General features: G+C 46.2%; 1 protein-coding gene across 1 annotated transcript; it reads right to left on the bottom strand.

The window, feature by feature from the left end:
* SLC2A5 (solute carrier family 2 member 5) lies at positions 1-27,022 on the bottom strand. Its single transcript, XM_010593406.3, has 11 exons — positions 26,798-27,022; positions 26,100-26,260; positions 20,348-20,472; positions 9,358-9,510; positions 4,059-4,184; positions 3,780-3,967; positions 3,465-3,575; positions 2,392-2,493; positions 2,016-2,091; positions 1,141-1,268; positions 1-763 (listed from the first exon to the last, which is right to left on the bottom strand). The coding sequence occupies exons 1-11, from the start codon at positions 27,011-27,013 to the stop codon at positions 560-562; spliced, it is 1,590 nt and encodes a 529-aa protein (XP_010591708.3). The 5' UTR covers positions 27,014-27,022; the 3' UTR covers positions 1-559.

A 27,022-nucleotide genomic window follows, 5' to 3' on the forward strand; every position in this document is an offset into this window, starting at 1 on the left:
TGTTTTATTGAAGCAATTCCATTTTGTTCTATCAATAGAATTTTGGACAAATGATCTCTGACTTAATCAGTGTCTCCATAGGGACCTGGTCTCCCGCTTTCTAGACATCACCTTTGTGGACATCTCGCTTTCCCAGACAGGTTTTTCTGGAGAAGTCTTTGATAAGAGAGTGTGAGCAAATGGCGGTGGCCTGGAAGATCCATGGGATTGGAGAAGAGTTGGTTTCTTTGGCAAAAGTCGATTCCTTCCATCTCTTCACTATAATAACTATTTTTGTTATCAAATTTGGTGTTATCAGGAGCCACAATATGACTACCCCAGCCGGGCTGAGGAGCAGCTGTCCTTTATAACTAAGGGTCAGTGACTAGTCAGTCTGGAGAGAGATGGCTGACTAGAAGAACAGCACAGAAGCCATTTGGACATTCCCAGCTGGGTGGGGAGGCCAGAGATGAGGCCTGCATTCCACACTGTACTTGTCCTTTTCTGGAAAACTAGAAGTCAGGAAAGCAAAAGGAGGACGTTCCATGCAGACCCACATGACAGGCTTCCCCTCCCCTAGTTACTGTCCAAGAGTAGAAGGTGGAAGATTCGTTAGTTCCTCCTTTTCTGGGTACACCTCTGACACCTTATTTATCTTGGTGAAAATCTGATTGATCTCTATAAATGTCTTGGCCTTGGTCTCGGGGACAACCAGGAAGGTATAAATGGTGGTGAGAAGACATATTACGGCAAAAATGATGAAGCTGTAAGCCCCCAGGCCGACCTGTGGGAAAGAGCAGGCGAGAACCATGTGGGAAGGGGCTTCCTCACCTTGCAGCTGCCAGCTCCACAGCCAGCTCCACAGCTAAGTGGGGAGCCCATGAACTTTCTCAAATAGGATCTCATTGTACTGCTTGGGAGTCCTGGTGGTCAGACAGTTAATGTGTTCATCTGCTAACTGAAAGGCTGGAGGTTCAAGGCCACCCAGGGGTGCCTCGGAAGAAATCCCTGGTGATTTACTTCCAAAAAATCAGCGATTGAAAACCACATGGAGCAAAGTTGTACTCTGGAACTCATGGGGTGGCCATGCATTGGAGTTGATTTGATGGCAAATGGTAACAGGACTTTTTGAGGATTTGTGAATTCGGGGCCCCTGCATACCTGAATGAAGGGGAAGACCAAGCCCACGGTGAAGTTGGAGAGCCAGTGAACGCTGCCCCCCACCATGTAGGCGGCTGGTCGAGAGGACTGCAGGAAGATCTCGGTGATGAGCAGTGCGGGAATGGGACCTTGGGGAAGAAAGAGGCAAGGTGTAGGATCACTGCAGGCAGCCCTTGAGGCCCTGCCCATGAAAGGCACTCTAGCATTCTAGTCTGAAGCAGGGACTCCTGGTCTGGTGGAGAAGCAGTGTGAGGATGCAAATGACAAGAGTTTACTGATGACATTTTGATGTCCCTAAACCAAAACCAAATCTGTTGCTGTTGAGTCAATTTCGACTCCTAGCAACCCTATAGGACAGAGTAGAATTGTCCCATAGGGTTTCCAAGGAGTGGCTGGTGGATTTGAACTGCTGACTTTTGGTTAGTAGTCATAGCTCTTAACCACTGTGCCCAAATGACCTCCTGTAGGCTTACCAAGTTAATCTCCCAGGGGAGCATGCTTTGACCTCCAAAAGTTACTGTACAGTTTCATTTTGGTTATGCTCCACCCAACCCTAGGAAAGGCCTGGCAATCTCCTCCTGCAAATCAGCTAATAAAAACCCTGTTGATCTTAACGGCCTGATCTGCAGCTGATCATGGGGATGGCACAGGACTGGGCAGAGTTTCATTCCATTGTGCATGGTGTCACCATGAATCCAAGACCCACTCAAGACAGCTAACAACAACCGCCCTAGGAAATAGGAGGGGTAGAGAGAATATTCCAAGTCCGCCTTCCTACTCCCTGGAACCGCTCGAAGAAGCTCAAGGTGGAAGTTTCTAGGGCTGGTGGCACAGAAAAGGGGGAATGAAACTGAGACCAGCTCTGGGGTACGTACTGGGCCCGATTGCGTGTCCTATGACATAGGAGATGACACAGACAATGCTGATGTAAGGCATCCAGGATACTGTCTCCTGTGGAAGGAAACAGAATCGCGTCACACTTGGCAAAGCAAAGACAACCTGGGAGGTGGATGTTAAGAATCTTGGGCCCCAGTGGCCGAAATTGTATGATCCGAGAGATGGCCTCTCTAGCCAGCCAGGAAAGACAGACCCCTAGCACCATCTTGATGGACCATTATCAGCTGAAAGTGGGTATGGGCTACTGGATCTTTTGTCCTCATAACACCAGTTGGGACACAGTGTAAGAGTGACACTGCTCTCCTTCCCAGGCACCGCTCTGAGCCCCGGACATTGAGCCCTGCCTTTTCTCACCTGTAGTACCAGGGCGGCGGTCAGCACGCAGCAGGCTGTGAGGCAGATGGAGAAGCCGAGGAGGATCAGCAGTCTTCTGCCCAGCAGCTCCACCACAAACACCTGGAGAAGAAGGTGAGGCAGTATGGATGGAGGTGCAGGGGCCAGTGCCCTGGCGTCCAGCTACACCCCTGACCAGAGCAGTGGGTCCAAGTACCTTTGCAGAGCCGCCTTCCTTGGGAACCTATCCCAGCCCTCACACCCTCTTCTGATGAGGCAGCTGTGTGGAGAGCCAGGTGAGCTGTGTTCTTGCCGCCTGTGTGTGAGTATGCCCGTGCTTGGCCACTCGTGTACACATGCATGTGTGTGCATGTGTGAATAATGTGTGTGTACATGTACATAATGTGTGCACATATGTAATGTATACGTGTGTGTATGCACACGTTTGTGTACATGTACATGCGTGTGCATGTGTGCATGTGCATGTACGCTCATGTGCACAAGAATGTGCCCTTAAAAGACCAGCAGGAAAGCCTGGTGGTGTCACTAGGCCCAAGCTGCCCAGGCTTCAATGGCTCCACTCCTTCCACTCCTTAGGGCCTTATAATTGTATACCCCTGAATCAGGATCCCTGCCAACTGCTGGAGGCCGTATATCTGGATGAACTCAAGAGATTCTCTCCTCCAGGGGTGGCTGAGGAGCTTCATCCAGGTGCCGCCCGACATGGAGCCATTCAGTGGGGGCACTGCCAGGGCCACCATGCTGCCCCGTCTAGGGCCCGATCCATTCCTGTCACAACATGGACCTGGCACAGGTAGCATGCACCCTGGACAGCTTGGCAGCCCCAAATGTAAGAAGCTGAGGAGTCATTTCACACATTGGAGTGGGGAGAGGGGGGTCTTCATCTCTGGGGAGGCTATAGGCTGCTCTCCCAGGAGACAGGCTGGGCCCTGAGGAGAGCTCAGAGGCTGGAGACGAGGGACCAAGGGGCGTGTCAGTATTTCAGAGCCCAGACTCACTCCTTGGTGGGCAGTCCCCCTCTCAGATGCCCCTCAGTTGGTGGTGGCAGACGGGGGACAGCCCAGGACACTCACAGCACAAATGGTCATCACCACGTTGACGGCCCCTGTGCCTGCCGTCACGTACTGGACATCGGCCTCCTTCACGCCGGCGCTGAGGTAGATCTGGTCCGCATAGTAGTAAATCTGGAACAGATGGTGGAAAGGGAGTGAGGGGCCGGACGGGGAAAGGGCTGTGCCAAGGGGCCTGCTGCACTGTGGGCTCCACAGCCACATGAAGGAGGGCCTGTGTGTGCCCGGAAACCTGCCTCTGTCCAGGGTTTTGTGTCCCTGTCCCCCAGAGCCCCTAGACCCTGCCCAGCCTCCCTGTCCCTCTGTTAGCTCCCGTACTGCGTTGACGCCGGACAGCTGCTGGCCGCCCATGAGGACAATGATGGTGATGAGCTGCCACCGCAGGGACCGCAGGCTGAACAGCTTCAGCACGGAGATGGTACCTGCGGCCCGCTCCGCCTCGTCCTCCTTCCGGATCTCCTCTATCTCCTCCTCCACGTTGTCCCAGCCTCGCAGCCTCCTCAAAGCTAAGGGCAGTGGGCCGGGGGCATGTGAGGGCATTGAGCTGAGATGCCACGACCTCCCACCCCCATTCTGCCTCTCGGAGGACAGCGTTACCATTCTTGGCAGCCGTTTCATCCTTCTTCTGAACCAGCAGGTATCTGGGGCTCTCAGGGAAGAAGGGCAGGAGTGCAAGCTGCAGTGCCGCGGGGACCCCGGTCAGCCCCAGGAGAATCGGCCAACCTGCAAAAGACCACATCCCCACCTGAGGTCTTGGCTCTGGCACCACCTCCCACAGTGGCCTTCCTGGTGTCCCAAGTCTGCTGCCCTTGCCCACTGCACGGGGCCAGTCACACTCTGTTCATGGACTACACACTCTGCAAGGGCAGGGGCTGTCGTTCTCCCCCGGGGTCCCAGCACCAAGAATAGGGCCTAACAAATAGTGCATACTCAGTCAGTACTTAGAGAAGGGACAACCGGTGATAGCACCACACACCCAACAGATTGTCAGAAATGAAGAAGTCTGACGATGCCAAGTGCTGACAAGGCTGTGGGCAAATGGGAACTCTCCACACTGTGTTCTGGGGACACTGTGGTGTCCTCTAGACGGCAGTCTGGAGGATCTAGTGAAGCTACACATCCCCATAGCCTCTGCTGGCTGTTCTGCTCCCTGACATTTGCCCAGAGAAGCCTGTGTGTGCCCTGGGCAACCAGGACAGGGGAACTAGAATCATCAGAGCAGCATCAATTCTAGAAACTAAAACAGAAACAGTGAAAATGTCCATAACAGTAGAATGGATCCATAAATTGTGGTGTATTCATAAAATGGAATTCTGTACCTCAGTGGAAAAGAAGCAAGCCACAGCAAGGGCAAATCTCACCAACAGGATGTCGAGCACAAGAGTCTACACAATGTGACTCCACTTATATGAAGCTCAGAAATGGGTAAGATTAACTCTACCATTGCAAGAGATGGAAAAGGTCTCTGGGTGGTGCAGACGTTTTCTGTTTGTCTACTGTGGTTCAAGCCCACCCAGCAGTGCCACAGAAAAAAGGCCTGGCAATCTGTTTCCATAAAGATTACAGCCAAGAAAATCCTATGGGGCAGTTCTATTCTGCAACACATGGGTGGCATCACCACGAGTCAGAATGAACTCAATGGCAATGAGTTTGTTTTTTTTGGTTTGTTTTTCAAAAGGTGAAGAGGCTGTGAAAAAGCAAGGATGTAATGACTATAAATGTCAGCACAGAGGCTCCTCTGAGGGTGACAGAGGCATGACTGTGGGGCACACAGTGGCTTCAGGGGGACTGGTGTGGTGCTACGTCTGGACCTGGGTAGTGGTTACATATGTGTGTGATTTCTATTGTTTGATTACATGTCCATTTATGTTTTATGCATTTTTCTTTATGTAGGTTACAGTTCACAATAAAAAGGGTTTAAAAATAAGTGAATGAATAGCTTAGGCTCCTTCTATCAGTCACCAGTTATGATGGAGTTGATTCTGATTCATGGCAACCATATGCGTGTCAGAGTAGAGCTGTGCTCCATAGGGTTTTCAGTGGCTGATTTTTCGGAAGTAGATCACACAGGGGCGGAGTACCCAGTAAGCAAGGTGAGCATGAACTTACTTGTGCTTACTTACTAATCTGTAGTGAACAATTTCATATGGATTTCACCACACCTTTGATGTGGGGAAAAACATGAAACTGTTCACTACAGATTAGTAAGTACAAGTAAGCCTGTGCTTACCTTGCTTACTGGATACTCATCCCTGTCAGAGATTGTAAATTTGAAAAGAGGCTTTGATTCTGTAGGAAGGTGCTGTGGGGTTGGGGTACAGATGCCAGCCATACCTAGGAGAATCTTTGATGTGGTGAAAAAATGTGAAGCTGTTCATTACTGATTGGTAGGTAAGCCCGTGCTTACCTTGTTTATTGGGCAATCTGACACTGGGATCACTAGGCCTTTCTTCCAAGGCACTTCTGGGTGGGCTTGACCATCTAACCTTTGGGTTAGCAGCTGAGTATGTTAACAGTTTGTACCACCCAGGGACTCAGGCTCCTTCCAGGAGCTGTTAGTGCCCTTGGCTGCCATCTTTCCTCCGAGGGTACACTGGGTGGTTATTGCTAACATCTGTGTGCCAGGCACTGGTCTGACCTCCTTCTCAGCAGCCAAGCTGTCTTCTGGCTCTCTCCCAGCCCTGTGACTCCAGCTGCTGCTTCATGTCTGCTGGAGCCTCCCAGATCTTCCTGGAGCCCCACGTCCTTAGAAATCTCCACCTGGGTATCCCCTGGCTACTTAAATTTAATATGTTCAAAATGAAATCACACCCCCCCACCCTGTGCTCACAGCATCTCCCTTGACCCAGCTGTTTAAGTTTGAACACTGTGCCTTATCTGCCCCCTCCCTCTGCCACACCCACCTGTACCGTGTTCAACTCTTCACCAAGCCTTGTTGAATTTTGCTTTGGGCTGACACTCAGATCTGTTCCCCCACCTCTGCCCTGGTTCAGGGCCTGAATGACCACCACAGGGTCCTGCCTGCTCTCCTGCCCCTTCATCCCACTAACCACTTCACCGCAGTGATCTTTCTCAAAACCATGGCAGGCCACCCACTCAACTACCTCTCAGCCAGTGCTTCTCTGACTTTAATGTGCCTTTGAATCACCTGGGATCTGTTAAAATGCAGATTTTGAGTCAGCAGGTCTGGGGAAGCCCAGCTTCCGCATTTCTAATAAGCCCCTGGGAGAAGCCGAGGCTGCAGGTACCACAGACCACACCGTGAGCAGTGGGGTTCAAGAGCCCAAGTCCAAGTTCCTCTAAACGGCATTCTGAGCTTTTTAGGAAGCTGACTCTAAGTGGTCCCATCCTCACCTCCCATGTGAGGCCTCCACTATGCAGGGGAACAATTTAAACACCCTGGTGCTCACAGGATTAGTTGTCTTGATTTGAGGGCTTAGGGTCTTGTGGGAAACGCAGTCAGTTGGCATAATATAGATCTTAAAGTGTATATTCTACCTCCCAGTATAGGGAGTAGTGTCTGGTGTCTTAAAAGCTTATAAGGGGCCATCTAAGATACAACTAACTATTGGTCTTTATTCATCTGGAACGTAAGAGAAAGAAGGAAACCCAAGAATCAGAGAAGGAACCAGACTGCAGGACAAATTGTCTCATGAACCACTGCCTCCTATACCTTGATACCTGAACTAGATGGTTCCCGGCTACGACTACCGGATGTTCTGATCAGGGGCATGGTAGGTGAATCTTGATAGAAAGGGAGAAAAATGTGGAACAGAATTTCAAATTCTTAAAGAATCCAGACTTATTGGACCTATTGAGGCAGGAGGAGTCCCTGAGACTATGGTCCTGAGTTACTCTTCAAACTTTGAATTGTAACTATCCCTGAAGCCACCTTTAAACAAAGTAGGAGTTCAGCTCAAAAAAGTAAAGACTGTCACCCTTGAGTATTGAGCTCTTTTGAAAACATTATCTATAGAAGACTAAATGGTCAACAGCTGTTTTAAAGCATAGATGAGAAGATTGGGGTGGGGGGCAGGGACTTTCAGTTAATGGAAGTGAAACAACTAGAACAGAAATAACGAGAACGTTGACACAATTATGAAGAATGTAACTGATGTCTGGAAACTATGGAACGGGTTTTGCTGCAAATATTTTCACCAAAAATAAAAAAGGCCTGGTGGTAGAGTAATGAGGGGTTGGACCCAGGGCAGGAAGGGGCTGTAGAGTGCTGCACGCCCACCTCCAGCATTCACATTCAAGTTCTAGGTCAGAGATGCATTGCAGCCAAAGATGGCCAGTCAGGGACGGAGTCCCCAACAAGCAAGGTAAGCACAGGCTTACTTTTGCTTACTTACTAATCAGTAGTGAATAGTTTCTCATGGGTTTCCAAGACATGGTGAAACCCATGTGAAATTGTTCACTACAGATTAGTCAGTAAGCACATGTAAGCCCGTGCTTACCTTGCTTACTGGGTAATCTGTCCCTGACAGGGACGGTAAATTTGAAAAGAGGCTTTGATGCTGTAGGAAGGTGCTGTGGGGTTGGGAGAGAGATAGATGTCAGCCATACCTAGAAGCAGAATCTTTGATGAGGTAAAAAATGTGAAATTATTCACTATAGATTAGTAAGTAAGAACAAGTCAGCCCGCGCTTACCTTGCTTGTTGAGTAATCCGCCGCTGTGTGGCCTGGCTACGAGTTTGCAGCCCTGGCTGTCCACCACAGTGTTTGCAGGTCCCTGAACATACAGAGCTTTTACACTTCCTCCCCCTCTGCCCATGTAAGAATGCTGGGCCTGCACCCCGCCCCCCAATCCCAGGCCCTCTCTGAGGCCCCTCCTCAAGCAGAACATTCATTCCCCCACCCCTGTACCACAGAACGCGTCACAAACACCTAGGTTCTTCATATTGCTTCCAGTCTCGTTTAAGCACCCATCACCATGAGCTCCCTGAAACAGGAACCACAGGTCACCCGCCTTTGGGCCTAGCTCCTAATGAGGATAGACAGCTCAACACAGGTACCCTGAAGGCACGCAGGTTGAAAGTCACGGGTTCGGTGGTTAAACACGGGCCTGGGGCCAAGCTGCTGGGTTTGTGCCTAGTGAGGCCTTCTACGTGTTATCTGACCTCTCTGTGCCACAGGCTCCACATCTATAAACGGGTATGATAATAGTACATGCTTCAGGGTGTTGTTTGGACGATTGAATGAGCTAGTATAAAGGACCCTGGCCTCGGAAAAACACTTTGTATGTTTTGACTGGTGTCCTTATTAATGATGATTTCCCTTTCAGAGGTTCCAGACCTGGGATAAAGAAAGGAGAGGCCACATAAAAACGATGACTGCTACGAGTTACTGCACACCCACTGCGGCCAGACCCCAGTGCCTTGGAGAGGGTGGTGCAGGCTCAGGAGTATAGGTTCTGTCCTCACCCTGCAGTGCACAGCTTCACCTGCAGGGGGCATGCCCCTGACTCTGGGCTTCCTTGTCGTGGCCACAGCATCAAGCAGCAGGACCCTGGAAGGCTCTTATGAAACAGAACCTCGTGGCCCTAAGCACAAAGCCTGGCACACTGGTGGCCATCATTATTGAGCCCCAGGCCCCAGTACCAACAGCCACCCAGCAGGCGAAGAGAAGCTGATCCCCCAGAAAGCAGGCCATGGCACTTCCTGCTCACTCAGAGCCGCTCATCAGTCTCCATGGGAGAGACTGAAAACATAAGCTGATCTACCTCCACAAACACCACACAGGCACTGTAGGTCAGGGCTGTGTGAGACCTCCATGGAGAGCCGACTGATGAGAGAGAAAAGACCAACTGTAGAAACATTGGGCCTGAGCCCATTGCTTCGGAACAGAAGGGGCTGAGGGAGGGCTGAGGGTCCAGAGCCGTCCTGAGCTCACCTTCTTCAGTTGCGAGGAGACTCCGGAGCCCGAAGATCTGGGCCACAAAGATGCCGACGGTGATGAAGAGCTGGGGTACCACCCCGAGGGCCCCCCTCAGGTTCTTAGGGGCCAGCTCCCCTAGGTACATAGGGACCACATTGGAAGACAGACCTGGGAGGAGGGTTCAAACGGAAACATGATCAGGGAAAATTACTCTGTCAAGACAAGGTAAGGTATGTCCTTAAATACTATACATTTCTGTTAAATTGCAATCGCATAATTCAGGCCAGAACTTTCCCAAAATTATAAAAAAGAAAGCGAACATTTCTTTTAGTTCTTAGTTCTTTAAATTTTAGGAAAAAAGAAAATAGGCCACAGGCACCCTTGCTTCTTGACTGATATCACCACGGGAACCCAGGCTGGCTGGGTCTCTGGTCTTCCATCCTAACTGGCCTAGGTCTCAGAGAGGAAAAAGCTAAATGTGGTCCAGACACCCTTCTCCTCACTTGTTCCTTGGGGAGATTCTGTTAATAAAAGGCCAAGGACTGCTTCCCACCAGCTTTACCTGCTGAGAACAACATATTACATGATACACCAATGCATAGACACATTTATACACATTTAAGCGCGAGCTATAGATAGTTCTCCAGAAACAAAAAATTTAACATATATATCATGGAATCTCTGCATTTGGGGGATTTATGTAATATAGTATATTTTATTACAGTGTTGGTGAAGAATAATGAATATATCATGGACTGCCAGAAGGAACAAATCTGTCTTGGAAGAAGTACAGCCAGAATGCTCTTTAGAAGCAAGGATGGCAAGACTTTGCCCATGTACTTCGGACATGTTATCAGGAGGAACCAGTCCCTGGAGAAGGACATCATGCTTTTAAAGTGGAAGGTCAGCAAAAAAGAGGAAGCCCTTCAACAGATGGATTGACACAGTGGCTGCAACAATGGGCTCAATCATAGTAAAGACCGTGAGGGTGGCGTGGGACCGGGCAGTATTTAGTTCTGTTGTACATAGGGGTCGCTATGAGTTGGAACCAACTTGATAGCACCTAACAACAACAACATGGAATATAGTAAAACCTGCAAAAGCAGGAATCTGTGTAAGGCAGAAACTTGTCAGAGAAGGAAAACTAAAATATTTTCCACTAATACCAGCGGTAGAAAAGTGGTAAGACTGTACACTGTCAAAGGCGGAAAATTTGCGAGACCTGGAAAAACAAGGCAGTCCCACCAAGTTCCAGCTCTCACAGGTTTCACCGTACATGTTGTTGTTGTCATATGCCGTTGAGTCGGTTCTGACTCATAGTGACTCTATAGGACAGAGGAGAACTGCCCCATAGGGTTTCCACGGTTGTAATCTTTATGGGAGCAGGTCACCAGGGCTTTTCTCCAGATCGCTGGTGGGTTCAAACTGCTGACCTTTTGGTTAGCAGCCGAATGTGTAACCACTGCACTACCAGGGCTTCCTTGTAATGCATGTAGTACTTCTGAATCCACAATATTTAAACCTGTACTGTTTCCCCCCATACCGATCCCCTTAAGAATAGATGGAGTGTAATTTTACAGGTCCCAATGTATTTTCACAGCTATCATCCCATTTAATTCTCTTACAAGCCCCTTGAGAAGCCAAGGATCTCTGAGGAAGCTCAGAGGGGCTGTCACTAGCTCAATCGTCAGACTCCTAGTCAAGCTGAGGCTCAGAAAGACAAGGTGGTCTGTTATGAACTGAACCGTGTCCCCCAAAATGTGCGTTGAAATCCTAGCTCCTATACCTGTGAAAGGAATCCCTGGGCAGCATAAAACAAAAGGCTTGAGGTTCAAGTCCACCCAGAGGCACCTTGGAAGAATGGCCCGGCAATCTACGTCCGAAAAGTCAGTCATTGAAAGCCCTACAGAACACAGTTCTACTCTGATACACATGGAGTCACCATCAGTTGGAACTGACTTGGTGGCAACTTTTTTTTAATACTGGTGGACGTGATCCCACTTGAAAATACAGTGTTCCTTGTTCTATTAATTAGGCCATACACAAATAGAAAACCAAAAAGCAAAAACCGTTGCCATTGAGTCAATACCGACTCACAGCAACCCTACAGGACAGGGTAGAACTACCCCATGGGGTTCCCAAGGCTATAAATCTTTACAGAAGCAGACGGCCACATCTTTCTCCTGCAGATCAGTGGGTGGGTTAGAATCACTGACCTTTCGGTTAGCTGCCCAGTGCTTAACTACTGTGCCACCACGGCTCCTTTACTCAAGTAGGGTGGGTTCTAAATCTCATCACTTTAGAGTTATAAAAAGTGCAGAGTAGACCCGGAGACACACACAAGGGGAAGAGGAAGGCAGACCACGGAGACAGACGCATCTGCAATGATTGCAGGCAGCCTCTAGAAGCTGAAGTAGACAAGGAAGGACCTCCATCTACAGTCAGGCCCTGAACTCAGAGTTCTAGCCTCTGAACTGTGAGAGAATAAATTTCTGTTCTTGAAAGGCAACTACCTGTGGTATTTGTGTTACAGCAGCACTAGGGAACTAAGTTAGGGCCTGAGAGGGAGGCCCTGGCCACAGGCAGACATGGAGGGAACACAATTTGGGGTCAGTGATGGTTAGAGCTGCTAATTAAGGTGCCTGGGTGGCACAAACAGTTCGTGCTTGACTACTAATGTAAAGATGGGCAGTTTGAACCCACCCAGTGGCTGTGCAGGAGAAAGGCCTGGCAATCTGCTTCCGTAAAGATTACAGCTTAGAAAACCTTACGGAGCAGTTCTACTCCGTCACATGGGGTCACCATTGGTCAGAATCAACTTAATGGCAAAGGGTTTGTTTTTGTTTTTTTAATAATAATGTTGAGATGCGAAGGCTCTGAAGGCTAGGTTTTCCTGTTTTCAATTCTGCCCAAAGGTATGTCTGCTTAGTGTTTCAAAAGAGAAATTGCAAGTTCGTTCACACCAATTCCTTCAGGTTTTCAGAGCAAAGTGGGGCAGTCTTTGGAGCGACCCTCTGAGAGAGGGGTGTACCTCCAGCCCACTTGGTGCCCAGAGGGCTGTGAGGAAGGGAGCCCACTAAGGACCACCAGCCTCACCATTTACCAGGCCCAGTGAGAGGCACGTGGCTTCCTAACAGCAAGGGATCACGGACATAACCGAGGATCAAACATGGGGATATGTATGAAGAGACAGGATTACCTCCATGCTAGTGGAAAGCAATCTCTATTTTGTCTTAAAATTACTCCACAGAATTTCAGATTCTCATGGAATCCACACTTTCTGGAGCCATGGTGGCTGGATGAACCCCTGACACTATCACCCTGAGAAAACCTTTAAACCTTAAACCAAAACTATCCCCTGAAGTCTTCTTAAAACCAAACAATAGTTTAGCTTAACTAGTAAAGAATGTTTGCCTTGAGCATTATGCTTTTTAAGATCTATCTAATGGACTTAAACTGAGAACACCAGCGGGAAAAATTAGATAGGAACCTTGCGGGGCAACGAGTTTGTGTTAATGGGGGAAGAACAACTCAGAAAAGGAGGGTGGGAATGGTTGCATAACTTGAAGAATGTAATCAGTGTCACTGAACTGTACGTGTAGAAACTGTTGGATTGGTGCATATATGTTTTGTTCTCAACAACAGTAACAAAATAAATTATTTAAAAAGCGTGAATTTCATAGTATGAGTGATATATCAATAAAACTGTTACTAAGAAAAAAAAAAAAAAAAAACCGACTCCACTGGGCTCTTCCAGCCAGCCTGTTGTGGCTTTTAAGGTTGAAATTCGTTCAAGCCAGTGAAAGCTTTCAGTGTTCTTACCCTTGCCAAGACATTGACTACGAACAAATCAGTAAACTCTGAGCATCTTGAAGTCCAAACTTTAATCGTTATGTGAGGCAGATCAGCAGGCCCTTTTTCTACAGCTCTGCTGGGTAGGTTCAAAAAGACAACCTTTTGATTAGTAGCCAAGTGCAAACCATTTGTACCACGTAGGGACCACATCCTGAAGTCCAAGTCGCATTTATCATTGCACTTTCTTTGTCAGAGTAGGTTTACTCCCTCGTTGGATGGAACTGTGTGGTTCATATTGATAGGAATGCTTTTAAATGAGTTTCTGATTAGCATGGAGCTAGATTACACACTCCACTGACTTCTAGGAGGCATGTGAAAGAATTAGGTGTAAATGGGTTACACACCAGCAAGTATTCTCGGAGCATCAGTGAGGACCCCAGAACTTCCTGAGACCTTTTCAGGAGGTCTGTAAGGATGAAGGGGCCTTGGTGGTGCAGTGATTAAACGTTTGGCTACGAATCAAAAGATCGGCTGTTCAAGCATACCAGCTGCTCCTTGGAAACCCTATGGGGGCAGTTTTGCTCTGTCCTGTAGGGTTGCTATGAGTCAGAATCAACTCGACAGCAATGAGTTTTTTGGTTTGTAAGGTCGAAACTGTCTTGGAAGAAGAACAACCAGAATGCACCTTAGAAGCAAGGATGGCGAGACTACGTCTCACACTTTGGACATGTTATCAGGAGGGATCGGTCCCTGAAGAAGGAAAAAAGAGGTCAGCAAAAAAGAGGAAGCCCCTCAATGAGATGGATTGACAGAGTGGCTGCAACAATGGGCCCAAGCATAGTAACAATTGAGGATGGCGCAGGACTGGGCGGTGTTTCTTCTGTTGTGTATGGGGTTGCTATAAGTCGGAACAGATTCAATGGCACCTAACAAGAGCAACAACAACAAGGTCGAAACTATTTCCATAATAGTACTGAGATGGTAGTTACCCTTTTCTTTCTTGTTCTCTCGTGAGTGAACAGTGATTTCCAGAGGTTACATGACATGTAGGAGTCCCTAGGTGGCGTGAATGGTTAAGCCCTGGACAGCGAAAAAGGGGAAGACCCTCAACCAGATGGATTGACACAGAGGCTGCAACAATGGGGTCACGCATAACAACAATTGTGAGAATGGCGCAGGACCGGTGTTTCGTTCTCTTGTACGTGGGGTCACTAATGAGTCAAAACCGACTCGATGGCACCTAACAACTAACAACTCTAACCCAGAGGTTATTGGTTCAAATCCACCTAGAGGAGCCTTGGAGGTAAGACCTGACGATCTGCTCCCGAAAGGTCACAGCCTTGAAAACCCTATGGAGTGTGATTCTACTCCGCACACATGGAGTCGCCATGAGTCAGGATTGATTAGACGGCAAGTAACAACAACAACAACATGACATGTGATATCACAACAGACTGAATGCGAAGCAAGTTTGAGAGTCCAGCTGTCCTCTCTTCAGCCAGACTTTAAGGAGATGTGCAAAAATGTAAAACAATCCCACTCTTCCCACTACATTTTTTGTTTTAGAAAATATAGTTATTTTTTGCAAAAACAGGTAATGGGTTTATTATTGTTATTTTTAAATGAATTCATGTATTTCTCAGTTGTAATTTCTAATATGGTAAATATTGAAAGATATAACTCACATAAACAAAAGCTATTTGGAGCCCTCTATAATTTTAAGAGTGTAAAGGGGTGCTCAAACCAAAAAGTTTGAGAATCGCTGGCTTAATATTTCTCAGACCCAATTGCTATAATGTTGACTCTGACTCAGGCGACCACATGTGTGTCAGAGTAGAGCTGCACTCCATAGGGTCTTCAAAGGCTGACTTTTCACAAGGCCTTTCTTTTGAGGTGCTTCTGGGTGAACTTGAATCTCTAACCCTTTTTTCTTTTTTTTAATCGGGCTTTAGGTGAAACTTGACACAGCAAATTAGTTTCTCATTCAACAATGTATACACAAATCATTTTGTGACATTGGCTGCAATTTCCGTGATATGTCGACACTCTCCCCTTCCACACCCCAATTCCCCATTTCTATCTGTCCATTTTTCCTGTCCCTTCCTACCTTTTCGTCATTGCTTTTGGGCAGGTGTTGCCCTTTTGGTCTCCTACACTTGATTGAACTAAGAAGCATGTTCCTCAAGTGTGCTATTGTTTGTTTTATAGACCTATCTAATCTTTGGCTAAAGGGTGAACTTCGGGAGTGGCTTCAGCTCTGAGTTAACAGGGTGTCCAGGGGCCATAGTCTCTGGGGTTCTTTCAGTCTCTGTTAGACCAGTAAGTCTGGTCTTTTTTTTTTTATTCTACGTTTTTCTCTTGCTCTGTCTAGGACCCTCTATTGTGATCCTTGTCAGTAGTTGCTGGTGGTAGCTGGGCACCATCTAGTTCTTATGGGCTCAGGCTGGTAGAGGCTGTGGTACTTGTGATCCATTAGTCCTTTGGACTAATATTGCCCTTGTGTCTTTGGCTTTCTTGATTCTCCTTTGCTGTGGATAGGATGGCATACGGTAATGCCATTCAGCTATATGCATTCTCTCCCTAATGGAATCAGGTTTGCTCTTCCCCGAAGCACACTGGGGATGAAGTCGGGATGGACTCTGGCTAAGGGACAAGGCCAGGAGTGGCACAACTGGGCCAGCGGCCAAGGCCAAAGAATGCCTTAGCAACAAGAAGAAAAACATCTGGGCCTGGATGCGAAGTCCTTGGGAAAACTGGCTGCCCAAGAATGTGGGAGAAAACAATAAGCTTTGGTCCCAACTGGAATGGTATATAAGCTTGGGTCCCTTGCTGGGTGGTTGTGGAAAATACTCCAGCCGGCTGCCACTGGAGAGCAGCTGCTTGCCTGTGTCAGTAAGTTTCCCTGAACTCATGAATCTGGGAAGGGCTACATGTCAGTTCTTGGGATTATCTGCCAGGACACACAGTGAGGGTCTTTCCTTGCTGGAGCTGTCCCCCAACAGATGGGAACAGTAAATGTATCTTAGATGGCCACTCACAAGCTTTTAAGACTCCAGACACTACTCACCAAAGTTGGATACAGGACATTTTCTTTATGAACAGTGTTATGCCAATTGGCCTAGATGACCCCCGTAACTGTGCTCCCCAGCCCTCAGCCCCAGTAACTCAGTCCGTCAGGGGGTTTGGATGTGTCTATGAAGCTTCTGTGACTTTGCTTTGGTCAAGTTGTGCTACCTTCCCCTATATTGGGCACTGTATTTCCCTTCACCAAGGTTAATTAACACTTATCTACTATCTAGTTAATGATTTCCCCTCCCCAATCCTCCCCTCCCTCATCACCATCAAAGATTGTTTCTTTCAACTGGAAACTTTTCCTTGAATTTTATAGTAGTGGTCTTATACAGTATTTGTCCTTTCGTGATTGACTTATTTCACTCAACATAATGCCCTCCAGATTCATCCATGTTGTAAGATATTTCATGGGTTCATCATTGTTCTTTATCATTTCGTAGTATTCCATTGTGTGTATGTACCACAGTTTGTTTATCCATTCATCTATTGATAGGCACTTAGGTTGTTTCCATTTTTTGCTATTGTGAATAATGCTGCAATGAACATGGGTGTGCGTATGTCTATTCATGCGACGGCTCTCGTTTCTCTAGGATGTGTTCCTAGGAGTGGGATTGCTGGATCGTATGATATTTCTATTTCTAGCTTTTGAAGGAAGTGCCATATTGTTTTCCATAGTAGGTGGACCATTTTACATTCCTACCAGCACTGCGTAAGAGTTCCAATCTCCCTGCAACCTCTTCAACACCTGTTATTTTCTCTTATTTTGATTAGTGACAGTAATGTTGGGTATCTCAACGTAGTTTTGATTTGCATGTCTCTAACGGCTAACGATTGCCCACATTTCCTCATGTGTCTGTTAGCTGCCCAAATGTCTTCTTTGATGAAGTGTCAAATCTCTAACCTTTTGGTTTGCGGCTGAGTGTATTAAATGCATTAACCTAACCGTTTGCACCACCCCAACCCCACTGCGGTGGAGTCAATTCTGACTCAAGGCAACCCTACAGGACAGAGTAGGATTACCCTGTAGGGTTTCCAAGGCTGAAAATCTCTAAGGAAGCAGATTGATACATCTTTCTCCCACAGAGTGGCTAGTGTGTTCAAACCACCAGCCTTCTGGTTAGCAGCTGAGTGCTCTAACCACTGTGCCACTAGGGCTCCTTTGGCATCACCCAGGGACTCCCAAAGTAATGTCTACTTAAGGGGAAAGGTCAGGATCTTTAACTGTGGTTTGTTATCTATTGAAGCCGACTACAGGTAGACCCTGACTTACAACATATTCGAGTTACGACAAACCACACTTATGGCAGTCTGGTTTATTTTTTTGTACAGCTTATCCTTAGTTATATGTACTTACATACAACGTTGCAGCACATAAATTGCTAATGCTATGAGTCAGAATCGACTCGACGGCACTGGTTTTTTTTTTTTTTTATCATCATTCTCTGCAAGTTTATACGCAATGTTTCCAACCCCCAAAGACTGGATCTACAAAGACACTGAAAATACAAGGCATTAGTAATAAAAACTATTAAAAAAAAAAAAAGGACTCGACTTACATCAGAACCAACTTACTATGCAGTCATCAGGATGGAACCTGGCCATAAGTCAGGGATTACCTGTATTTCCCTGCTGGGACCAATTCTGAATTGTTGGCTGTTCTACAGGAAAGTGACTAGACCGTTCACTGCTGACGACTTCAGGAGTCATCTATTTATTGCAACAGCTGAGCTTGCTGCAGGGCCAACCTGAAGGTGGGAGCAGGGCCAGGACCAGGTGCCCGGACGACCAGGTGCTCTCAGGGAAAGCTGTGCACTAAGTCCAGCTTGCCATGGGGCCCATCGTTTCCCCTTGAAATATCTCTGTCCTCTATAGGAAACTTGTTCTCTTATTTTTCTCCCCAGCCCTGCAATTCTTCATTACTGCTCTCAACACCAGGTTTCTTGACTTCTCTACTATTGTCAATTAACTCCAGCTGAGGGTGCTAACATCTGGCCAAATCACCCCTTCTCTACCTCATGCTCTCTCTTAAAAATGAGAGTTACTTGGCAATGCCAGGGCCAGAGCTAAGGCATAAACTTTCCAGAGGCCTAACTCTTGGATACCCACCTTGCACTTGCACAAACCTGAGACTGGGCACCTCCTTAAACTTGGCTCCCAGAAGCCTTGCTCCCCTCCCCCTGGTGTGGCCCTGGGAATTACTGCCTACAAAGGATGCCACCCTGGGGGGTGGGGAAGGGCACAAGCGTGGCTTCAACTAGTATCTCTCTCCAGTTTGAGCCAATTAGGGGAGAGATTCCTAAAACCACAGAAGTACAGCCTGGCCAGTAGTTCTAGAGGGTATCAGGCCAGTCTGCAAACCTGCTCCATGGTTTATCAGGTGAGAAACCTCAGGCAAGTCAGTAGCTTTCCTCAGCAGGTGAACATTAAGGAATAAATGAAACAGTGCCCATGAAAAATTCTTTGCAAACTTTGAAGTACCCTTTATACTTTACTAAGGAGACCCTGGTGTAGTGGTTAAGTGCTACAACTGCTAACCAAAACATTAGCAGTTTGAATTCACCAGGCATTCCTTGGAAACTGTATGGGGCAGTTCTGCTCTGTCCCATAGGGTTGCTATGGGTCAGAATCAACTCACTGGCAATGGATTTGGTTTTATTTTTTTATTTATACTATACTAAAGAGCTCGGTTGCTAACCAAAAGCTTGGCAGTTTGAAACCACCAGCTGCTCTTGGAAACCCTATGGGGCAGTTCTACTCTGTCCTATAGGGTCCCTATGAGTCGAATCGATTCGACGGCAATGAGTTTGGTTTTTGTATACTATACTTTAGGCACCCAGGTGGTGCAGTCGTTAAGCCCTCGGCCACTAACTGAAAGGTAGGTGGTTTGAACCCACCAGCCACTCCGTGGGAGAAAGATGGGCAGTCTGCTTCCCTGTGGGGCAGTTTTACTCTGTCCTGTGGGGTTGCTGTGAGTTGGAATTGACTTGATGGTAATGGGGTTGGTTTGGTTTTATACTACACTATGCTACCAGTGGAGCTCTGGTGGCACAGTGGTTAAGTGCTACAGCAAGCTAAGGCTGCTGACCAAAAGGTCAGCAGTTCGAAGCCACCAGCCACTCCTTGGAAATCCTGTGGGGCAGTTCTACTTTGTCCTGTAGGGCCACTGTGAGTGGGAATCAACTCGACTGGAATGGGTCATGCTACCAGTATTTCAATAACCAACAGGGTCACCCATGGTTTCAGCAGAGCTGCCATACTAAAATAGAGTAGGAAGAAAGACTTGATGATCTACTTCTGAAAATTTGCCAGTGGAAGCCCTACAGAGCACAACGAAATATTGTTCAATATAGTACTGGAAGATGAACCCCTAAGGTTCGCAGGCACTCAAAATATACAGTGGCCATAGCAATGGACTCGAGTAGACCAATGATTGTGAAGATGGCATAGGACCAGGCAACATTTCATTCTGTTGTATACGAGGTCACCATGAGCAAGAGCCAACTCGACAGCAGCCAGCAACAATATAAGAGCTGAAAGGTTGCTATCACTAAATCTTTTTTTTGGTAGAGGGATTCATACATTAGATTGCTTCTCAAACTTTTTTGACCCTCAACTCTCAGTAAAGAAGCACAGAAATATATTTTACATTGCATCCTAGTTCACACATACATATGTTGATAAATAACTGAAAATAAAGTTTCAAAAGACAACATTCACCCTTACTACGTATGATGCTTTCTACGCTATTTCAGTTTTAAAAAGAAAAATGCTGCTCACTAAACAGATTTCACTGCCCACTAATTGGCCATGGCCTGTGGTTTAGAAAACATTAAAATAAAATGTTTGGATTGGAGGGGCCCTTCTGAGCCTAGGATTCTGTACTTCAGCACTCCCAGAGAATAAACAGCTCTTTTTGCAGGAAGCATCACGGTAAGGATCACGGCAATGCTGTCTGCGCACAAGAATAATGCAGGGGTTCTTTTTTTTTCAAGCATCTACTTCACCGCAGAGGCAAAGGGACAGCTTGAATTTATATGCTTCGGAAATGCCAGATTGGCTCCAATTCCTGGGAGTCTGTTCTTCCTGCTCCTTGATCATCCCAAATAACAGACTGCCGATACATTGTAGCATTGCTTACCTGCACATATTCCCACCAAAATTCTGGATAAAATGATCATCTCAAATGACCCAGCGACCTTGCTGCATCCCATTAAGATCGCTGGCACGATGGAAAATATGTTGTTGAACAGCAAGGTTCCTTTTCTGCAGAGGACAAAACACTGGTTAGTTTGGTTTAGGGATTTGTTCGCGGATTCCACACATTCACCAGCTGTCTCCTCTGTACAGGCTCCCCCATCACAGCTGTGGCTTTGCTGTTGTGTTTTCAGCTCTCGCTGACCTAAGACACAGCTCAAAGGCATGGCCTGGTATGGGAATATTCTCTGTGTTGGAGCAAATGGGAAGAACCACAGTTCAGAGGGTATCAGTGGTGAGAATGGAGGGAAAAGAACACCTTATTACAAGAACAAGAAAAGGTTATTGAAGACATAAGCTCACTTATGATTTTAGTACAATCTTGCCAAAATGGGCAAGTACATTAGAAGAAAAGGAAAGTATAGGTCAACCTCACTTATCAACTCCCCAAACCAAATCCACTGCCGTCAAGTTGATTCTAACTCACAGCCACCCTGTAGGACAGAGGAGAACTGCTCCGTGGGATTTCCAAGGCTGGAATCTTTACGGAAGCAGACTGCCACATCTTTCTCTCACAGAGCGGCTAGTGGATTTGAACCTCCGATGTTCTGCTTAGCAGTTGGGCGCTTTAACCACTGCACCACCCTATAGAACAGTTCTACTCTGTCACTTTGGGATCACTATGAGTCAGAATAGACTCAACAGCACCCAACAAAAAGATTATACACCTAAAAAGTCCATCAGCAGATGAATGGATAAAAAAATGTGGTATATACACACAACGGAATACTACTCGGCCATAAAGAGAAATGAAGTCCTGATGTATGCCACTACGTGGATCAACCCTGAAAACATCACACTTAGCAAAATAAGCCAGTCACAAAAGGACAAATATTGTATGCTCTAACTTATGCAGAAATCGAGATGGTGTGTTTTGTTATGTATATTTTCACCACACACACACACACAAAGATTATACTGGTGAAAATAAAGGATTATCTCAATAGGAGCAGCAAAAGAAGTCAATAAATTTAATACCCACTGGTTTTATGATTTAAAAAAAAGGAGCCCTGGTGGCACAAAGTTAAGAGCTCGGCTGCTAACTGTAAGGTCGGTGGTTCAAACTCCCCAGCCACTCCCCAGAAGAAAGGACCTGGTCATCTGCTTCTGTAAAGATTACAGCCTAGGAAACCCTACGGGGAAGCTCTTCTCTGTCATATAGGGTCACTGTGTGTCAGAATTGGCTCAATGGCACACAACAACAATTTAAAAACAAAACAAACAACCGTAACAAACTACAAATAAAGGGGATTTCCGTAAGCTGATAAGCTTCCTGAAGCTGGAGCTGGGCCAGTAGCAGCTCTGGAGGACCTGAAGGAAGCAAAGACAAAACTTCTCTGGATTGATCCCCTCAATCCAGGCTCCCCAGGAGTCCGCAGTCAGGTGCACTGATGATGGAGTGCCACCATTACAAAACACGTGAAACAATCCACCACATGCAAGAGGCAGCACATACAAACAGCACAGTTACAGACGAAGAATTAGACAGAGACCGTAAAGTGTTTAAAATGATTAGTGCCATAAAACGAGGAATCAAAATGGTACCATCAGAATGAACAAAAACTACTCAAAACAGTAACAAAAACAGGTTTTTAAAACAAACATACAAAACATTTGAAATGAAAAGTATAGTCATTGAAATTTCAAATTTAGCAGGTGAATTACAGCTGAAGAGAGAATTAATGAATTGGAATGTAGGCTTGGAATGTAGAAATTACCTAGAAAGCAACAGAGAGATAAGAAGATGGAAAATATGAGAGATTAAAAGACACGGAGAAATGCTGTGGGGTTCTAGAAGGAAAGAATATAGAAAATTGAGGAGAGGCAATATTTGAAGAGATAGCAGCTAAAAATGTTCCAGAACTGATGACAAAGACATAAAACCTCAGACAAGGAACCACAGTGAGTCCCAGGATGAATAAAATTAAATCCAGCTCTTGACCTATCATGGTGAAATGTTATCGAAGGACATAGAAGAAGACCTGAAAAGAACGGAGAGCTCCAGCTTGCTCATGGATGGGAACCATTCAACGGGATGTAGTTCTCAAATGGATTGATAAATTCAAAGCAATTCCAATCAGAATCCTTTTTCACAGGTTTCAATAAACTGATTTAAAAATTCACAAGGAAGAGTGAAGGACCATGAATAATGAAGATAAATTTGAAAGCAACTGACTTTCCACATGGAAAAAATAAGGTAAAATTGGCCCTCTTTCTCATCATATATTAAAATAAAATTCCAAATCTATCTGGGAAAAACAAAATTGCAAAAAAAATTTCAAGTATAGAAGAATGTCCTTATGCCACCAGGCTTTCTTAAGACACAGAATACGAAAGCCATAAATGAGAGTTAAAATCAACCACTTGAAAATGAAAAAAAGTTTGCATCAAAAGGACACTATATGTATGATTAAAACAAAAAGGAAAAAAGCAACAGGTTGTGAGCATACGTGCCCCATATAAAGCAGTACATTGTGTGTTACTAGCACATACTCACAAGCAAAATTTCCCAGGTTGGAGTCCTGGCCACCCGCCAGCTGTGTAATGATGGATAAATCACAGCATCTCTCTTTGCCTCGTTTTCCCATGTTTAAAATGAGGATGTTAATAGTATTTTCTTTAGTAGCTTTTGTAACAATTCAATGAGGTAAGACATGAAAAGCACTCAGGATAATGTCTGGCACATAGGACCCCTCAGTAAGCATCAGTTGTTACCATTATTCAAAGCACCTACAAGTCCTGAAGAAAACTCCAAATGACTGAATAGCATTTACCTCATTCTTAAGTAGACAGTTTTATAGGCAACTTCCAGCTCTGTTTGTAGACCCAAAGGACAAGTCTTTCATTCAAGGAGAAGCTACCTACAGCTCTATCTAACTGGCTTAAGTTAAGTCAGTCTGTCAGCCCCATGGAGGTCCACAGGAAGAAGTGCCGCCCCCCACCCCTTATAATAAAAAAATATATATATAATAGTGGTAGATATATACGTAACAAAACACTGGCCATCTCAACATTCTTCACATGTACAATTCAGTGACATTAGTTATGTTTCCCATGTTGTTCAACCGTCACCATTATCCATTTCCAGATTTTTCCATCACCCTTAACAAAAGCTCAGTGTCCCCTAAGCAATGGGTCCCCCTTTTCCCCTGCCTCCCACCCACCCCTGGTAACCAGTAATAAACTTTGATGTCTACACACTTGCCTATCCTAGATATTTTATATAAGTGGGATCACACAATATTTCTCCTTTTGTGTCTGCCTTATTTCACTCGGCACAATCTTTTCGAAGTTCATCCATGTTGTAGCATGCATCAGGACTTCATTTCTCCTTATGGCAGAGTAATAGTCCATTGTATGGATAGACCACATTATGTTTATCTATTCATCTATTGATGTACATTTAAGCTGTTTCCACCTTTTGGCTATTGTGAATAGTGCTGCCATGAACATTGGTGTACAGGTTTCTGTTTGCGTGCCTGCTTTCAATTCTTTTGGAGAAGTTTTTTTGAATTGTGAGTTCAACGCTAACCTTCCGCGAAGATCTTAGAATCTTAGATCCCAAACCAAACCAAAAACCAAAAAACCAAACCCATTGCCATCGAGTCGATTTCAACTCATAGTGACCCTGTAGGACAGAGTAGAGTTGCCCCATAGTGTTTCCAAGAAGCGACTGGTGGATTTGAACTGCCAACATTTGGTTAACAGCCGTAGCACTTAACCACTGAGACACCAAACCAGACAGAAGTTGTATATTTCTATTCTCAGATCTTTTTTTCAGAAACACTGGAGAAGAAAACAAAGTCTGGGCTCTGGTCTTGACTCTTGAGCTAAGTAGACCTGTGACCCAGAATGAGTGGCTTGCCCTCCCCCAGCCTCCATGGGCTCATCTGTGAAGGGGAGGGGTTGGATGGGATAACTCCAAAATACTGTATAACCAGGTTAATCTCTAATTTCTGGTGAATTTACATAGGGCAGTGCGATATCTTGAGGAAACTTGTTCTGGAATCAAATACAGAATATCTAATATTTCTAGAATTGGGGTCGATTCTGCCCCTGGCATTCAGAACACTCACGTTACCATGAGAGAGACACTCTAGGACCACACTTTCTCAGACCAAAGTGCAGAGCATTCATCCAAGCCATTTTACAGCTTTAAAGGTATTTAAAGGTATTCCACTGACTCTGGGCTAAACTTTGAGTTTTACCTGATCCTAAAGTAAAAGAGGAATCCCTGGGTGGTATAAATGGCTAAAGCGCTCCATTGCTAACCAAAAGGTTGGCAGTTCAAGTCCACCCAGAAGTGGAAGAAATGCCTGGCAATCTACTTCTGAAATATCAGCCACTGAAAACTTAATGGAGCACACTTACTCACACACACACAGGATCACCATGAGTTGCCGTCAACTCAATGGCAACTTGTTTTTAAGGTAAAAGAAGAGATCTTTATGCTAGTTCAGGATGCAGAGAACATTATGCGGTGAGCTAGGTTGTGACTAACATCTTGGCCATGTCATCTTGGTGTTTGATACTTCTAAAGGCAAAAAAATAGAGGAGAGAAATTGCTTTTTGTTTCTATTAGAGAAAATACCAACTGGGCAAAAGAGCAGTAAGATAGAGTCCTGGGTCTTCATGAGCAAACTCTGTTCATCCCACACTTGTCCAAGAGCCTGGAGATCCCCACTAATCCCCACTGCTAACCCCTCAGGCCTTGGCTGAGTCCCCAGACACCTTGTCCATGTCTGCTGTCTATGTTATCTAGTGCTGCTATAACAGAAATATCACAAGTGGATGGCTTTAACAAACAGAAATTTATTCTCTTAGAGTCTAAGAGGCCAGAAGTCCAAATTCAGGGTGCCAGCTCCTGAGAAAGGCTTTCTCTCTGCCAGCTCTGGAGGAAGGTCCTTGTTATCAATCTTCCCCTGGTCTAGGAGCTTCTCAGTGCAGGGACCTCGGGTCAAAAGGCCACACTCTGCTCCTGGCTCTTCTTGCTTCGAGGTAATGAGATCCCTATCTCTGCTTGCTATTCTCTCCTTTTATTTCTTCTATTTTCTCTTGTAAGATCAAATGTGATGCAGGCCACACCCCAGGGAAACTCCCCTGACATCAGATTAAGGCTGTGACCTGAGTAAGGGTGTTCTATCCCACCCTAATCATCTTTAACATAATCTAATCTTGACTCATTAACCACAGGCAGAGATAAGGATTTACAACACACAGGAAAATTACATTAGATCACAAAATGGAGGACAACCACATAAAACCAGGAATCATGGCCTAGCAAAGTTGACATGTTTTGGGGAGACACTATTCAATCCATGACGTCTGGCCTTCTTATGATCACATTAACCCATTGCCGTCGAGTTGATTCTGACTCATAACAACCCTACAGGAGAGAGTAGAACTGCCCCATAGGGTTTCCAAGGAGTGGATGGTGGATTCGAACTGCCGACATTTTGGTTAGCAGCAAAGATCTTAATCACTGCGCTACCAGGGCTCCATGATCACATTAGAAAATAACAATTACCACAGAGGTTAGTGCCCTAGTCTTATGATAAGGATTTCTGTTTCAGGCCTACTTTTTAAACCCTGACGTGGTCTGAGTTTCTGGGAGTCAAAAATTTACCTACCCTTACCTGCCAAGTCTAGTCACCAAGGGGCCAACCAGGAGGGATCCGAGGAAACCTCCGAAGGGGAACATGGACACAGAGACAGACCACAGCAAGGTCAGGGAGGCCTCAGGAATATATTCACCGTATCTTTCGTAGTTGGTGTCATTGTAAAACTGCTTCATGATCTGGAGAGCAAAACAAAACAAAACACCCAAATGATCCGGCCTGGCTTGGAGAAAGAACAATGGAAGTTGTTAGGTCACTCCTAACCCCTGTCCACCTGGGGACAGTCTGGGCACACGGATATCAACAGATTCAGCAGAGGAGAAGGAGTTAGGACAGAGTCGTGGGTCCCCACGGGGAGGGCTGCAAGGCCTCTGACATGCAAACCGCCCAGCACATTTCTCACACCAGAAGCCACTGGGCAACCCTGCCCCCTTTGGGCCCATATTTAAGTTGCGAGGTCACAGAAGATCTGACCTTCTTCCTGAGACCAGCCCACATGTGTCCAGCCAGGCCTGGCCGACAAATGTTTTCCATGAGAAGCTAAGGGTCTGGGGACCTGGTTCGTCCCAATGAACCGACTTCACCTGGGTCTGTACCATACGTCCTCTCTCTTCGCTTGCAGACCCACCGCATGCATTCGCTGTGCGCACAGTACTACTCTAGCGGTCCCTCCCTGTTTCTTCAGGGGCTGCGTCTCACCTACAGCAGAGACCTACCTCCGCAGGGGAGTTGATAACAGCCACGTTGTACCCATACTGGAAGGACGACCCAAAGGCAGCAATCAGCGTGGCCAGGGCCAGTATAAGTGTCAGCCTCTGTGGAGAAATCATGGCTGAGTCAGGAAGCAGTCCCGGGGTCCAAGGGGTCTCCCACTTTACTTCAAAGGGCCCCAGTCTTGTAGAAACACATAAAAGAATCTGAAAATCTGCCATCTTTCAACT

The sequence above is a fragment of the Loxodonta africana genome, chromosome 3 (genome assembly GCF_030014295.1).
Source record: "Loxodonta africana isolate mLoxAfr1 chromosome 3, mLoxAfr1.hap2, whole genome shotgun sequence".
Taxonomy (NCBI): Eukaryota; Metazoa; Chordata; class Mammalia; order Proboscidea; family Elephantidae; genus Loxodonta; species Loxodonta africana.